The sequence below is a fragment of the Carettochelys insculpta genome, chromosome 2 (assembly GCF_033958435.1).
Source record: "Carettochelys insculpta isolate YL-2023 chromosome 2, ASM3395843v1, whole genome shotgun sequence".
NCBI lineage: Eukaryota > Metazoa > Chordata > Testudines > Carettochelyidae > Carettochelys > Carettochelys insculpta.
In genome coordinates, this window is record NC_134138.1 from 122,148,875 (window position 1) to 122,165,715 (window position 16,841).

At 41.8% G+C, this 16,841-nt stretch overlaps 2 protein-coding genes across 10 annotated transcripts in view; one reads left to right on the forward strand and one right to left on the reverse strand.

Moving 5' to 3' along the window:
* LOC142009504 (tRNA selenocysteine 1-associated protein 1-like) lies at window positions 1–14,539 on the reverse strand. Of its 5 annotated transcripts, none has more exons than XM_074987665.1 (10): window positions 14,401–14,539; window positions 12,366–12,529; window positions 10,399–10,468; window positions 9,208–9,284; window positions 8,976–9,115; window positions 8,177–8,308; window positions 7,058–7,177; window positions 5,903–6,095; window positions 5,207–5,252; window positions 1–3,552 (listed from the first exon to the last, which is right to left on the reverse strand). In XM_074987665.1, exons 4-10 carry the CDS (start codon window positions 9,235–9,237, stop codon window positions 3,416–3,418), a joined length of 798 nt encoding a protein of 265 aa, XP_074843766.1. In that variant the 5' UTR covers window positions 9,238–9,284; window positions 10,399–10,468; window positions 12,366–12,529; window positions 14,401–14,539; the 3' UTR covers window positions 1–3,415. The 5 variants fall into 5 exon arrangements, with proteins under 5 accessions (XP_074843766.1, XP_074843767.1, XP_074843765.1 ...); XM_074987666.1 differs by lacking the exon at window positions 14,401–14,539 and adding an exon at window positions 13,967–14,084 and having other exon boundaries at window positions 8,976–9,112; XM_074987664.1 differs by lacking the exon at window positions 14,401–14,539 and adding an exon at window positions 13,967–14,084.
* PAK1IP1 (PAK1 interacting protein 1) overlaps window positions 13,640–16,841 on the forward strand; it is a 22,756-nt gene continuing 19,554 nt past the window's right edge. For 2 of the 5 annotated variants that reach the window (XM_074987658.1, XM_074987659.1), the window contains exon 1: window positions 14,079–14,349. In XM_074987658.1, coding sequence (XP_074843759.1) covers window positions 14,233–14,349 — 117 coding nt within the window. In that variant the 5' untranslated portion in view covers window positions 14,079–14,232. Of the gene's footprint in view, window positions 13,763–14,078; window positions 14,350–14,473; window positions 14,900–16,841 lie in introns of those variants that run through there. The other 3 variants (XM_074987660.1, XM_074987662.1, XM_074987661.1) reach the window with 3 other exon arrangements.

Sequence of the window (16,841 nt, forward strand, 5' to 3'; positions counted from 1 at the left end):
ATTACTTTTAAAAGCCATACAGTGCCAGGCACATCTGCTGTTATAGTAAATACAGACATAGTATAACTTACATGCCAGAAGTCTTCTTAATAGATGGGCTCTCTTCTCCTTGCAGTTCTCTTTCCAGCAGGAGACATATGTGAATCACAACTTTATTTCATCTTCAATTTTCAGCCCCATCTTGATTTCTCTGGGCAGAGTCAGATAAGCAGGGCAAGTGGATGGAGATGTGCGCTCTGGCACAGCGTTAACTGGCCAGGGTTGGAAAGGGAGTGGAAAGATGTAGTTTAAGGAGGCAATGCCCCTACATGACCCCACAATCCCAACCCCTGGAGAATGCATCTGCCCCAGTGAATGACCCAAGGTTGCCTCACAGCCCACCATTGGGCCAGTGCCCACAATTTGGGAATCCCTGCATAATTTATAGTGAGATCATTGACCCCAAATGAGAATTATACATGCTCAGCTGGGAAGGAATTGCTGGGTTTGACTTTACCAAGTTTCAGTGATGGCACAGCTACCATAAGCTGGGACTTACAAACTTTCTAGAGATTGGATGCTAAATTAGGTAGCTTGTATGTCAGATGCATAGGGCTCACTGCTAACATTCAAGGTACATGTTCTAGAGCCACATATTGCAGAGCTCAACAGCACAGGCCAACTATACCAATACATACTGAATTCAATTTCCAGAGTCAGCAACTACAAAAGCTTAGTTCCCCTTGAGGTCAATCATCACTCTTCCTTCTCCCTCACACAGATCCATCCACTTTCCCTTCAGGCCACCAATTCCTTCTTCAGTCACCTATCTGAGAGATTCCCAAATTGTGGGTCTGGATGCAAAACTGGTCATTTCACATTTTGGGCTGACTAGACAAACTCTTCACAGCACCTGACATGAGCTCAATATCAGAGAGGAAAGCACCTGGTGATGGCACTATGCTGTTGCACCCTCTCAACCAGGAGGCACTTTTCATTTTGAGTCCTCTTCCACTCTCACAGCAGGAAAGTAAAGGTACATCTACACTACCCAATAAATTGACCTGGTCAGGGCCAATCTTTCAGGGTTCGATCTCGCATGCCTAGTAGGGGTGCAAAAAATTTAACTATCAATCCCTGCATACCTCAATCTCATGAGAGCTAGGGGAGGTCTAGAGGAGAGTTTCTCCCGTTGACCTACCTCTGTAAGGATGGCCAGGTAAGTCAACTGAAGATAAGTCAATTCCAGCAACCCAATTGCGTGGGTGGAATCATGTATCTACAATCACCTGTAAGGTCTACGGTAGACCTGGCCTAAGATGCCTGTAGGGGGCTCTACAAGAGTCTATGGCCAGAAGATGCCTACTAGCTGTAGCAGGGCTGGGAGAACTTCCCAGGAGCAAGTAAGAAAGTAGTAGTAGAAACTGCTAGTCAGCACTCAGGAAAGTTAGTGGTAGCGAAGGATAGGTTGAGTAGCAGAGAGGGGGGGAAAAAAAACAAAAACAAAAACCCACAGACAAAGCACCGTGGGGGGAGTTTACTTACTGAGTTGCTGGTGCAAATTCTTTGTCAGCCTATTCTTCTCATCTGCTACTACTGATCTCTACAGAAAACAGCACAAGTGAAGTCTGCAAACTTCCTCCCACCACTAAGCCCCTTAAGTGTGAGAGAGCTAGCTGAACCCCTTCCATGGTTACACAACAGGCCCACTGCTTACTATTTAGGCAGTCCTCCCAGATTTTGTTTTGGTTACTTTAATTTTTGTGATAACTTCTTAAAAAAACAGACAGAGCTTCAATTCAACACAAAGAGTCAAATGCAAATTTAAGCCCCCTGCACTTGAGAATCTAATTCGTCGTTGGCAATGGATTAGTGGTCACCGACTGTTAGCACCATATAAAAAAATTGATTCAATAGCCATTGTATTTAATAGCTGCTAACATGACGTGATACGGCACATGATTTATGAACCTCACATTGTGAATCATAAGTGACCATTAGCAAGCTGGAATGATGATCTTTCCCTCCACTACATCAAAATAAACATGTCTTAGCAGTGGTGCCAGGATCAGACGTGGAAGTGAGGTCCTGGTTACTTTTGATGGTTAGAAGAATCCCTGACATCTGCTGTAGCCTGGATATTGGCAAAAGACAGCATCATTAGTTTCTGTTCACTTAACTCCTTAAGAATTTTATTCTTTAGTTACAGACCTAAGCACCACACACATTGAAGGGATCCCTATAGCTGCAACATACTTTATTGTTCCTAAACTCCTGCTTAAAAGGTAGTCAAGTCTTTCAATTGGATACCAGTTGAAAGAAATGGAGGAACATACACATCTTCCAGCTCCCTCACTACCCCAACTCTTAACAGGGGAACATTTGTGTCCAGAGGATATATCTGTGTAACTTTTACTAACATGGAATGCACACCCTCTTCTCCCCACCCCTCTGCATATTACACTCAAACTCTGTTCCAAGTTGAGTTGTAAGCAACCCTAACTGAAATTTGACTTGGTATAGCTTACGTGCATGCCAAAAGGCTTTAAAAAAATGCAGTGAGGAAAGCAAGACATCGGACAATGTGTTTTCATATGAGGACTACACAGACACAGCACAGTACACTTTGGACTTCCGGTATTTAAGTAAATGTCAGATGACAGGGTTTCCATGAATCCTTAAATGCTATGCAAAGAGAAGAGGATTGTGAACAGCAACATATTAAATACCTAGACAGAAATGCCAGATGTCAATTGCCACAGGTGTATGTTATTGTGTAAGTTAAGGATGTCTCCACTAGTTTAAATCAGTTTATTAAAAAAAACCCAAACAAACGGAGCAAGTGGATGCCCAACTGCAATCCTTCATTGTCTGGAAGCTGCAGGAAAGCCATGGGAATGAACACTCCACTCCCAAGTTTGGAAGTTCTAAGGCTGAGGGTTACTAGCTCATTGAGCAAACAGCCTCTGCACATTATGCTCACATCTATAATTTTTTTTCAGATCTTTCTTTAGCTAAACGTAGAGTGAACACTAAATCTAGTACCATTCTATACCAGAGGGTCAATTCCAAAATAGAAGTTAGAAAGTTATGGAAATTGGGATTGCAAAATCCAAATGGTCTCCCTAAGAGAAGGTGCAGAACCTAACCCTGAAGGAGTGAAAATTTCCCCACTGGCAGGTTTGCAGAAACAAGATTTTATTTACACAAGCATGTCTATCTTGAGATTCTATTCAACTCTTTACACTTCTAGAATATTTACATGATTTCAAGATGCTTCATGAGTGATGAACAAAAATTACAAAAGCTGTCAAAAGCTTGCAAAACAACAACCCATCCTTGTGCTTTAAAACTTATGGTCTAGAGTAATGTAGAAGAAATGTAATGTTAGCACCTTGGTCATAACGGTCATGCTATATATTTATGTAAGACACTTTTAGAAAGCAGTAGGGATTTCAGATGTGACCGTATCCAGAGGTTGCCAATGACAATTCATGAGTGAGTCATAGAGTTCTTCACTTCTCTCCATAAATTGTCTATTCATTTCATCAACATCCAGATGGAGCTGTGGATCTGCAAAAAATAAACCCAGAAATTTATAAAAAAAATTGGATCCAACACACAAAAAATGAAAAGCAAGAACTTCATGCATGACATGTGGTTACTCTCCAACAAAACAAAGCAACAGAAATGTAACAATTTAAAGACTAACAAAATGATTTATTCCACAATGAGTTTTTGTGGGACAGACTCACTTCATCAGATTAATTTCCCATACAGACTGACGTAAGTACAAAGGGCCCAAATATTGCAGTAAACACTGACAAATCAAATAGGATTGGGGGGGGGTGGGGTGGTGAGGGGATGTTAGTTGTCCTGCCTGAGATAATTATGAGCAACAAAGGAAGGGAAGCAGTCCTTGTAATGTGTGAGGTAACTGATGCCTCTGTTCATACCATGTGTTAATGTGTCGAATCTGAATATGTACTCTAACTTGCAAATCTCTTGCTCTAATCGGTTGTTAAATCTTTGCATTCCAGGACAAATTTTCAGGTTTTCAACAAAATGGCCCACTCCACTGAAGTGTTTACTGACAAGCTTGTACGTACTCAGTTCCCTGATGTCTGCTTTGTGTCCGTTTATTCTTTGGCAAAGGTTCTGCTCAGACTGTCCAACGTACACAGCGTCAGGGCATTGTTGGCACACAACAGCATATATAATGGTGCAGGAAGTGCATGAGAATGTACCCTTCATCTTATAACTAACATGGTTAGGTCCAGTGATGGTATCCCCAGAATAAGTGTGGGCAAAGTTGGCAGCAGGGTTTGTTGCAAGGATTCTTACACCAAACTTTACAGCTCAAAAAACCAAACACAAAAAGAAAGGCCCCACCCTTCCTGAAAACTCGATTCTCTTTGAAAAAGCAAAACTTGCAAAGACTTATTGAAAGTCTTAGCTAAATTATTTACCTATTCCTACAAATTTGGGAAATATTTTCCTACATTTAAAAGGAAAGCAAATGAATGCCAGCATATCCTTTCCTAATATGCCAGTATCAAACATTTATTTCTCGCATACAAGGGTGAAAAGTTGCTGAAAGAGTTAGATTCAATGTTTTACTAGGCTGTCTAGTCAGATTCAGACAATCACGATAAACCAGCAACTCAAAACAGGAAAAGAGCCCTTTGGCATAACCTAGTTTGCCACTATGTTTAGATAAATGGCAGAGAATCCCACTTTGTTTGGTGAGAGAGTTGTGTACAAAATTACGTTTCTTTTCTTTTTAGCAGAGGAGTCTGCTAAGCAGAACGGATATTAAAATATGCTGTCAAAGATTATCAAAATGCTTTTTAATGAGATGTTTAAAGCAGAGAGTCCAGGCTGTGAAGAGCTGGAGAAAGATACTGAGATAGACAATAGCATATGGATGAAAAGCAGGGTGGGGCAAAAGACTATTTTATCTTCACTTAAGGGCAACAAAGAAGAAAACTGTTTTAAAATATGCCAAGTCCAAAAACTCATTTAACGAAGCATTTTAACATTACCAACTGCAGGGCTCTATGCTAGTATGCAGCACTGCTCATTTGGAAATACAAGTTAAACCTTTGTACAATATTCTTCATGAACCAGGCACTACTTTGTCAGCAGTTTTGTAAAACCAGACATTATTAGAACCAAAAATAAAAAACAAACAAACAATCTGGAAGTGTGAGAGCATTAGCATTACCTTCAGTTATTAGGTCATCATTAATTTCAACCACAGGTGGGGTCTCCTGAAACAAAACAGGAATGTTTGTTAGTTTTATAGAAGTATAGTTATTTCCAGGTTCCTCAGTAACTTTTACATTCCCATTGTTTTTAAAGGGATTTGCACTATATTCATGTATTTTCATTAAAAAGAAAAATCTAAAAAGTAGTAAAATGGTGTTTTTCAACTCCAATCTATTTCCTTTCTTTAAAATAGACACATTCAAAACAAAAGCAATTTTATAGTTTAGTATGCCTTAGAACAACTAGATAATTCAACTGTGTATTATGGACACTTATTAGAAAAAAATTACAAACAGCTTATGTTGTTAGAGCCACATTTGGCAAAAAAGCAAAACCAAATGGTACACATTTAGAAGACTGCGGAAGTTTAATACTGGAGAAGTTAATCATATAAAGACTTGGAGTTTTCACCTGCCATTTAGTCCTCATTTTATACATCATCATAGCATTTATGGCTTCCATGTTAAGACCAATGGCGGGGGAGGAATAGCATACAGCTCTGTTTGACCACTCTTGGAATACAGACTACATGACCTAGATGGTCTGACTCAGCATGGCCATTCTTCTTATGTTCTAAATTACATGATTAACTTCATAATTTAAGATTTTGGCAATAAGTTACTGAATTTACACTGACAACAAAAATCAATACCTCAAAAACAGCTGGAGTCAAAATTGAGTCTCCTACAGCAGAATCTCCAATAGCTTGCATGTTGTCATAGGAGGGATAGCTATAGTTGTAATCAGCATAAGGATCATAACCCCACTGTGAGTAGTAGTTCTGATAATCCTGGTAATAATCATTATAATTATAGGACTGATATCGCTGGAATTCTGCTTTCATTCTAAAAAACAAACATTTTAGAAAGTGTGTCATTACAAATTTAAGAACTGGATATAAAACTGGTTTTAGATTAAATATGAACAAACTTAGTAAATCTTTGTATATCAAATTATAAAAAAAAAAAAATCAGAAAAAACCACCACAAATGAAAGGCTGAGGAAATTGCTGCACAATATTTTCATTTGTGTTTACACAGAACTAAACTGTCTTACCTCTGCCAATACCAATAGCAATTACTATCCTGGGTAAAATCCAAATCCATGGAACTATCGCTACTTCTATCCATTTGCTTCAGTGTCAGCATAAACACAATTTCTGCAGCTAAGACTTCGTGCTGTGCTAAATTGGTTAATTAGTACTTGCCAGACAGCTATTGAGTACAGCTGCATTAAATATACTTTTTAAAAACTGGCCATTTACATTTTGCTCAGTTACTAAATTTTTGTTCAAAAACAAAAATCTCAAAGAAATCCCAGGTTACATTTTAAAAGGAGCAGCTGACACTTCTGGGATTTAATTTCTATGATTTTTTTAAAAAAAAGGAAAAAACCCTCAAAACATTTCCTCCCTCCTTCTGCCTGAACTTGTTTTACAGAAAGATTGGTCTGACATTCAGCTGCTGTCAGAGTTTATTTCCCATCTGAAGTTACAATCAGTGCCACAATAATTTATCAAATCAGGGAAATGGGGAAGCAGCAGCAGCAAAAGAACATAAGTTCTAAAAAGGACTGGATTCATTTGTTAATAGAGAATAAAGGAAGAAACGTGCAATAGTTTGATATTTTTGCTTCAGAAAAATTGGGAAACTCCCTATTTTAATCTGATACTCCGTCATTATCTAGGTCATAAAATACGCCATGATACTGCCATCACAAAAGGTGAAATAAGGTCTGATAAGGTGAAGCTAACAATGTCTAATGACAACCTTTAATGCCTGTATCAGTACAAGGATTGATTTGTTACCTTTTAGAAATGCCTATACTCAGTCGGATTCGTTTTCCACCTAGACCTGGTGCATTTTGGCAATCTTGCAGTGCTCTCATCTGATCACCTTGTTCACCAAATCTGACAAAGCCATACCCCCTGTCAAATTAAAAAATGTAGACTTTAGTAATTCTGGTATACAGACCAATAACTTTATGAACAATTAAGTTTAATGTTTACTTCTCCTGACAAAGCCTTTATTTAACATTGTACCGATTATGGCTTACAGTATGTATTTGGTTTCTATTTTTTTTTGTTTAATGCACCCATGCTAAATGCATTTTCAAAGTTAAAACTTTTGTCTAAAAGCAAAATACTGACAGCTGATTGCAGTTTGATTAATTAACAGAACAAGTGTTTTATGGTGCTTCTCAATAAAAAAATTAAAATTAGTGTGGTTACCTGTGTATCTAGGCAGACTCCATACTAATAGAGTACATGGCAACTAATGTATCCACATGCCCAATTAGTGCGAAGAGTTAAATATCTAATATGTAGCCTATTAAGAAAATAAGTTCACTTTCTCAGTAATGGGTGTATCTGGCCCCTAAAGCGTACTGTAATATGAACAGAGAACCAGCAACAAAGAGTTATAATCCCAGCTCTGCCACTGATTCACTGGGTGTCCTTCGACAAGCCACAGACGCTCTCAGGGCCATTTTTGTTGCTGGCATAAGCAGGCTCAAGTCTGCCTACTTCAATTTATGTGGCTACTTATCTATTTTCCCAATCCATCAAATGGGGAGAAGACTTAGGTCCTACATACAGGGACTGATTATGCACAGGTACACTGCTATGCAGGAAGAAAGCCCCATTAATGGACTGTACACCCCAACTAAGTTTTCAGGCATGTAAATATCTGCACAGTGAAGTCAGACTTTAGCCTATTAAGTATTTAATCCAGACAATGACTTGAAATAGTACAAGGGATTTTCCTCTAATACTGAATTGTTTTTAGACTCTCACCTCTGTTCTACCTCCTCTTTGCCTTGGATAAAACACAAAAATATGATACAGATTTGAGTTTGATTAAGAGGTTTAAAAATAAACACTTTTCAGGTCCTTTTATTAGCATAATTTTGACAGTGTCAAAATTACCTGGAGTATCCAAGTAGGTCTGTGGCTATTTTGCAGTCAATGCAGGAAGGATACCTTTTTGCAAAATAGTCAAAGAGCTGAAAATCATCAACTTCAGGAGTTAGCTCTGCTACAACTATTGAGAATTCTGGTCTGAAAAAAAGATTAAAAAACAATTAGACTGCAAGAATACTGAAATCTTAACAGATTTGTCAGAAAGCTGTTAATTAAGTACTGTATAAAAATAACTATGTGGTTAATTCTGTAGACACTGTGGTCTTCTATAGCCAGTGACAATATGTTACTACTTAACAATATATACGTTTGCCAGATCAGTCCAAATCTTGCAGTACCACCACCGTGGCACAATGTGCTCAAAGATGAGTTCAGTTTACTGCTTTGGCTAAACAGGCTTTTTTTTTCCTGCTTTAAAGAGAGTGCTGATGTCCAAATCAACCCAGCCTTTTTAAAAAAGAAATCTTAGATTAAATTTCACTCTCCCTTCGTAAGAGTGACAAAAATACAGGCAATAAATGTATACTTTATGGATCAAAGTACTAAATAAGACGATAACCCAATAAATCCCTAAATATACATTATTGGTATCACTCATCTCAGCACAGATTTAATATTAATATCAGAACGGTTTAAATGAAATCTCATTACAAAGACTATTACTTCCACAGAACATACGTGCCAAGTATTGATTCTGCTCTTACATAGAATTTTAAGAATCTCAAAGTGTTAATTCATTGCTCATTATGGACTTAGATTGTTATGGGCAGCGGTTAGTTCATTCCATTTGACAAAGGTTGTTTACCTGATAGGAAGATTAAGAAGACTAACATAGTCTGATCTTCCTGCTTTTGTTTTGTTCTTTTTCTTTCGCTTTTTCTGTGGTCCTCTCCACCAGCTATAGGCTGGAAGGGGCTCTCTTTTGTGCCTTCCCATTGTATCCTGCTGGGATAAAAAAAAAAGTTTTCTAGTACTTAGTCTTATTTAAATTCCTCCCACCCACTCCCCATCACCACAGGTGATGTCCCCATATTCACCTTGCCCTTGAAAGAAGCCTGGGGTCCCATCTCTCCCTCCGCCTCCCATGAGGGAAAGCAGCCTCTGGGGAAAACGCCTGGCAAAAATAACAGAGCCAAAGGATTGTATGAACAGCCATATTCCCCTGACTTGTCATGTTGGCTAAAGGATTGAAAATTTCCTCTTGGAATTGAAAAAAAAAATAAAAAAAATTAACAGTTAGCCCTTAGATGCTGGCCAGTCTTAAAGGTTTATTATTGAACTGTGCCTAAGTGTAGGGTAGCACTTGTTAGAGCAGTGTTTTTCCAATTACCAGTTTGTGCATCAGTGCTGGTCCCTAAAATATTCCTTACAGTTTAGGAAGGCAGCACGGCAGTCATTGACATCAAAGAGGCTGAGAAACTGCTAGAGCATTCCAGTAGCATTTTTGGGTAACTGAAAGGCATAGCCAGGTCATCACTCTTGCCTAAAATGAGCCTCAACAGGGCCTACCTCCCTTCTGCTGGGAGCTCCCCCTTTCCTCCTGCTGTGAAACATCTCTCCTCACAGCTAGTGGTCAGTAACTCAGGCCAAGAGCTAAGAGACCAGTAGATGAGATGCAAGGGGAACACAGGCCAGGGAGAGAGAGACTCTAGTCTGGAGCCCAGGGGGAATTCATGCCCACACACAGGGCAAGGAAGAAATAGGCACAAAGCACGCCTCACTCAAAAAAAGGATAAAATAAAAATAAATAAAAGAGAAAGGAAGTAGGGCAACTACAGAGAAGAGAAGAGAAGGAGGGAGATGATAGAGTTAATGTAGGTCACATTCCTCACCTTAGAATCTTAAGAATGAGGATTCTCATCCTTAGGGCTCCAAGAATTAAGACATTTGGTTTTTCTCAATACATTTTACTTACACAGACTAGTACTAGCAGTACTTGCTGGTAATACTCCATGAACAGGATATATGCAAGCCCCTCCATGAGAACTCACTTTTAAGAAATGAAAGGTACAATGCTTCGAGTCAGGTTTCCCAACCTGCATCAGCTGATACAATTAGGTTTCCAGAGCAGGGGGAAAGGAATTAATTAGTAAATTACCTGAAGGAAGCACAGAATCCACCTCTCAAGGAGATTATTTCAGTTTTATGTTTGCCAAGAATAATGGCTATGGTTTAGTATACCTCCTAAGCATCGTAAACCTGGAATTGTTCTCAGCAGATGATCTTACCTGGTTTGCCACTGTTCAGAAGTTTTCTTCACAAGAAATGCCGCACAGCTTCACAATTTATTTAGATCCTCTAAAGAAAAAGGAGAGGAGAAGCTTTTATGAAAAGCAATTCAACTTAAACCAAAAAATAAATTATTGCTGCGGAGTCAGAATTTATTCAGCTTGTCTGAAATCTGATTTAAGAGATTTAACTTGGGGAACTTAGGAAGGATATCCAGAGCTCAGACTTTCCTTGCAAAAGCTTCACCTCAATACACTTATGCAAGGTCACAGATACTAGCAACCACTGATCACTTGTAGCCTGGAATGATAGCTCCTTTCTATTCACCTAAACCACTGACAGTCTTTCAACTTATCTATTAAGGAGGACATTTGTGAGTTTTTGTTATTACTTCACAACTGGCTCAAGGATTTTCATATGCAGGCATCTAATCCAGCAACACCCATAGTCCAGCATGATTTTAGTTAACTGGATATCCAATTAGCTGCTTAGTTTCCCTGGGTCCCATAAAGTTTGTTTACAACTACTAGTCCTGTCTCTCAGTGTTCTGTGCTGTTAGTCAGCTCTAATTTACCCCAAATGTCTTCTAAGAGTACAGTAAGCAGTGGAAGTATTGGTAATGCTGCCAGACCATACTGGGAGTGTGCTGAATTAGAGAGGTTCAACTTGTATATCTGACCCACAGTCTGCTATAATGCTGGTGGGAGAATAGAGAGGCCGTGGATCACAAAAGAGGAAAGAGCCATAACCCAAAAGTTTAAAAAAGATGGCTAATTTGTTTTTGCAATCCAACAAGTAGGCAACCCTTTTGAGATTGAGTCTTCCTCTCTGAGAGAAATTCAAAGGTGTCCTGGTTGGTGGCATAAGTTACATATGAATAAAAGAGTGCAGGGTGGTGCAAAGTACACATGGAAGAGGCTGCAGCAACAGGCAAAGCAGCAAGACAGTATTAAATAAAGCAGAGGTAAGGAGTTTTTGCCCTCCAGTATCTTTTTTAGATACCTGACAGCTTGGTATGTGAATTTAACTCTTACGACCTGGAAATTTATATCACTATAAAGCACCCCTGAATTTAGACTCATTAATAGTGGTCAAAGGCCTTTACTACTATGGCTACAATTTTGTTCAGGTGTTTAATACCTTTTCTCCTTAATTCTTTGCTCTGTAAAATTTTTTAAGGAAAATCTGAAACAGCTATTCTCTACATAATTTTTTAAATGATCTCACAAACAACGGAGATAACAAGTCACTGCATACAATACTTTCCCCTCACTGCATTTTTTTTTTAAATTTCTACCTATTAGTCCACTGCAAATTATTTTACATTCAGTACTTTGTTTGAGCATTATGTGGAACACAAGGTAAAATATCAGTAGACTATGTTACATATTGCCATGACATGGGATCTATCTAGCAAAATACATAGCAGAATCACAATAGTAATTCAGTGTGAAAACTATTAAAGCCTAGGTATTGCAAAGCCTTAGGGCTTGCCTACATACAGACTTACTGAGGAACAGCTAATTGTGCTTCCAATTCACTACCTACCTTAATGAAAATTCATTTTCATGGGGTAGACAAGCACAGAACTTTATAACAGGTAAGCAGTTCCACTGACTTCAGTTTTTACTATTCATGTGTAGTCATTAAAGTGTTTTAATCTTTTCAGGATCAACATTTCACTTTGAAGTTCAGCAATTAATTTTTAACAGTATGGGAGGGTTTACAACAGCACTCAACTCTTTTCTGAGAGATGAAGATGGATACCATTTTGCACTAATTATTAAGTGTGTAGATTAGCAAAATGTGCATTAGTCTGGCTCTGCTATAGGTCTGCTACCTAAACATAGCAAGACTTCCCCTTTTGTGTAAAAAAAAAAAAAAAAAGAGTTCTAATTCTATGCCTTTAGAATAAAAACTATATAATTTATTTTTGATTATTTATGCTGTTTGGTTTTGGACTTACCAATCGGTGTGCACATTTAATGAAAGCTGCAGCACAATAAAACAGCAATCAGAAAATAAAGTGATGCAATAATATCTTGATCACAGTTATCATGGTCTTCTATAGGGAACAGCGGTTTTGGTTCTTTATTTTCTGAGCTTGATTGTTGTAATTTGAGCTTTTCACTGTGATTCAAACAAATTACGAGTTAGAGGCATACACATTAACATGATAGATCACTTATTCATAGTAACATTAGCTACATAGCTAACAGCTAACATACTACAGATTGAATCTTCTTAGTCCTGCACCCTTGGTACATGACTGGTGACAAACCAGAGAATTTCACGAATCACAGAAGGTTTGCATTGTCTTGAAGCATTACCAACACTTTCACTGTTTGCTGTGTTCTTAGAAGACATTTAGAGATAAATTACAGCTAAACAACAGCACACAACAGTGAGAGCCAGGGCTGGAGGCTGTAAACTAGCTTTTTGGGGCCATGGAAAACTTCCCCACAACCATGATGAGTGGACATCCAGCTAACCAAAACCATGCCAGATGATGCAAGTTGATGGACGAGAAAGTGCTGGACTAGAGAGATTCAAACTATATTTAGTTATCAAGGTTCCAATCCTGAAAAGATTTGCATGCTGAACTTCAAGCATTTATCTCCAGTAGGGCCACTCATACTTAAGTATGCATGTAAGGGCTCGTATATATCTGAAGGCTCTGTCTCTTTAATTATACTCCTATAGTTAAAGAGGACAAATACCCTGGGGTAAATACAATTATATTTACATCAAAATGCTTGGGCAACTATAATTTATACTTATTAAAATAAAGCAAAAACTACATCCAATAAAACATGTCTAGTGTTGACAAGGCCAAGCTTTTTAAAGGTAGTGGTACACAGATTTTGGAAAGCGAAAAAAAATCTTTACCAGGCTCATAATAAATAAATATCCCTGATTTTTTAATGACTTTATAATAAAACAGAAAAAAAAAACGTGACCAGTGAATCAAATGTTCAGGAGTACGTTTAAGATCTCGAAACTCTGTATCCCTGAACAGCTAGGGGACACTCAAGATGTGGCGGGGCTGGAGGGGGGGGGGAACCACGTTTGAGCTAAACTGAGCCGGGGAGAAGAGTGAGCTTGGGCTCGTGGTTGGCGCGTGACGGTAACTGTGCTGCGTGGCCAAGGCGGAGAGCCCCAACCAGGAGCATTTCCAGGGTCAGCACCTGGGGGGAGGGGCGGGGCGGGGCTTTTTTTACTCACCCACCCACGGCAGCTGCGGCCTGAGGGCGGTGACCAGGCCCCAACAGTCACACGGGCGAATTCCCCTGCGGACTCGCGCCACTGAGGGCTGGGCGGGCGGCGCCGGGAGCCAAGCCGAGCCGAGTCGAGCCGCCGAGGGTACGGGCCGCCCGCGGGGGAGGGGGAGTGGGAGTGGGAGTGGGAGTGGGAGGGGGCGGGGCGGCTCCGGGAAAGGCCCGCGGACGGGAAAGGACAAACACCCGACCTCAAGAAGGAGCGATAACCCTGGGGTAGAGCAGAAGAAACCCCATCCGCCCAGTCGGCCCTCAACCGCCCCTCCCGCGGCCCGGTCCCGCTACTAACGTCTCTCATCCACGGCGTCGCCATAAGGAGCAGTACGGGTCCTACTTCCGCCCCCGCCCAGGCCCTCACGCTGAGGCTGCCCCAGCCTCGCCTGTTACCCCAGCCCCCGCGTCGTGGCGCGCCCACAGCCCTACACTCGCTACCCGCCTCGGGGCCTCTCAGGGACCCACTCCGGCTAGGAAAGCCGACGTGGGGGGCGACGACCTCGGGGTGCCCGAGCGTTCCCAATTTCGGCGCAGGCAGCGTCAGGTCAACCCTCCGACGGGATGATGGAAGGACCCGAAACGTGGCCTCCGAGCGCGGGGGAAGAACCCGGGGGTATGGAGCTAGTCGGTGGTTGCTACGAGCAGATTCTTTTCGGCTTCGCGCTGCGGCCGGAGGAGGTAACGGCGGGGGGAGGGGGGGAGAGAGGACTGGATCGCCCAGTAACTTACCCTAACCCCAGAGGTGCGCGCGCCTGGTGCTGCTCGGCTCCGCGCGCGCGCGCTTTAAGCCTGCTGGCGTCGCGCGCGCGCACGCGACGTCGACAGATTCCACACGCGCGTTGGGCCCTCGCGGTCGGAGCCCGACCCGGGCGGGGCTGCTGGCAGCTGATCCGATCAGTGCGGGAGATGCCGGAAGCCCTGCCTGCTGCGTGTCCCGGCGTGTCCCCTCCTGGGGCCAGCCACCGGCGGGGAGCAGGGCTCCACCAGCCGGAGCGTTTGGTGCCCCGTTCTGCCACGCCAGCGGGCAGAGCTCCTCTGTCTTCCGCCCAGCCGCCCTGGAGGGGGGGGCAGGGCACCGCGCGCGCCTTGTGGCTGTCTGTAGAGCGTTTCTTGGGGTCAGAGCTGGCGAAGAAAGGGCCCTGCTCTGTAGGGCACTGCTCCGGCGTAATGCACAAGATGGTCTGTGTTTGCAGCCCAACTGGAGAAGACAGGTAGCTCGGGGTGTGAGGTTTGTATCAGGGGTTAGCAACCTTTGTAGATTCACCATAGAGTAAAACCGCTATTTACGTGATTTGAACTTGTATGTTATTTGGGTTAACACAAGTCGTAATCCTGAGTGGTGGGGAGTCAGGAAACAGGTGGCTCCCATCTCCCCTCCGCTTGTAGGAGTCGGGAATGGCAGGAAGCCCGGAACCAGGCAGCAGCCTGGCGCCCACAAAGAGGGGAGCCAGGAGGCAAACTGCCCCCTGGTTGTTGCCCCCTGGTTGTTGCCTCCCCGCCAGTCCCAGGAGCCAAGAACCTGACTAGTGCAGTAGTGCTGGTCAGTTTCCCAGCTGCCCTGACTTGCACAAAATTTGACTTACACTTGATTTCCCAGGAATGCAACATACATGTAAGTCGGGTGCTTACTGTATAAAGAACACCCCTGAGAGGGAGTGTGTCAGTATGTACCAACTCACATCGTATTAAGGTGTTATTGTGTACAGTACGGTCTCAACATTCGCAAGGGTTCCATGTTTAGAACCCTCGCGAAAGCTGATTTTTCGCAAATCTGGGGGTTCCCTGGCCCCCCGGGGAAGCAGCAGTTTGGCCACTCATGAATAATACAATTCATGAACATTAAGTTTGTGAATCGTGAGAATCTACTGTATCTACTACTTTAATACAATATGAGTTGGTAGATTCTGGTACAGATGCACTCCTCTCAGGTGTGTCCTCTTTTTTTGAAAGGGTAGATATGGTAACTGTAAACCTTCCGCATGCATCCCAGGGGGAGAGTTCGCTAGTGGGCTACAAAACATTTTGTTTATGTTGACTGTGTGCTCCTGCAGCCCCCACTGGCTGGGAATGGTGAACCACATAACATAAAATGTCTTGCAGCCTGCCAGCAGATTGCTGGGATGGAACATGTGCCAAAGGTTACAGGCCATGAGATATATACTATACCTGTAGAATGGCTAATAGCACACTAGTTACACAATTTACCACCTCTGTTTCCGTTACCCCAGGAAACATAACGGTTGCACATTAAGGGTGGAGAGGGGGATGTCAAGAATATATATATGCACAGAAGCAGTGTACTGGAAGAGTCTTCGATATTCATTTTGTCCACTCCCCTGCTGTTGAGTGCAGGACAAAGTAATAATTAGACCATTCCCTACAGGTATTTGTCTAACCTGTTCTTCCAAACCTCCATTGCCTAGGAAAATGGTGGAATTTTTGTCAGTTTGTTCCAGGAAGATTTTCTTAGGTTTTGTATACATTATATAGCTTTTAGGGACATGGCTGTGTCCCTAGAAGTTGGTCAATGTAAATACTGTTTGTCAGCACTTTTTCTGACAAGATTCTTTCACCCCTATGAGCAAGGTTTATGTTGTTGACAGGAGAGTGCTCCTGCCATTTAGCCAGCTGCTTGCATTGGCAATTTTTTTTCTCTTGGAGGATGGGAGGCAGTGTTTAAGTGTATATGAATGGCAAAAATTGTGTCTGTCTATTGACAGTGTAAGTAGAGCATTAGGGTATGCCTAGGCTATCAAGTTTTCTTGAGGAAACTCATATGGACATGTGAAAATCTCCAACAGAAACGTCAATAAAGCATGTTTACACTTGTTTCCTCTGTCAACAGCTTGCGTCCACATCTTAGCTCTCCTGGCAGCAGCCAGAGCAAGGCATTGTTAGTATTCCCACAGTGCCTGGCAACACCATGGCTATGTCTACACTAGTCCCTTTCTTTCAGAAGGGGCATGGTAATGAGCGAGTTGGGAAGATGCTAATGAGGAGCAGCCATGAATATGCAGCACCTCATTAGCACAATGGCAGCCACATGCAATTCGAAAGTGCCGCTTTCGAATCGCACGTTGCCTGTGTAGACAGGCTTTTTGAAAGGACCCCACTGGACTTGGAAAGCCCCTACTTCATGTTTGGTTTAGGAAAAAGGGGCTTTCGACGTC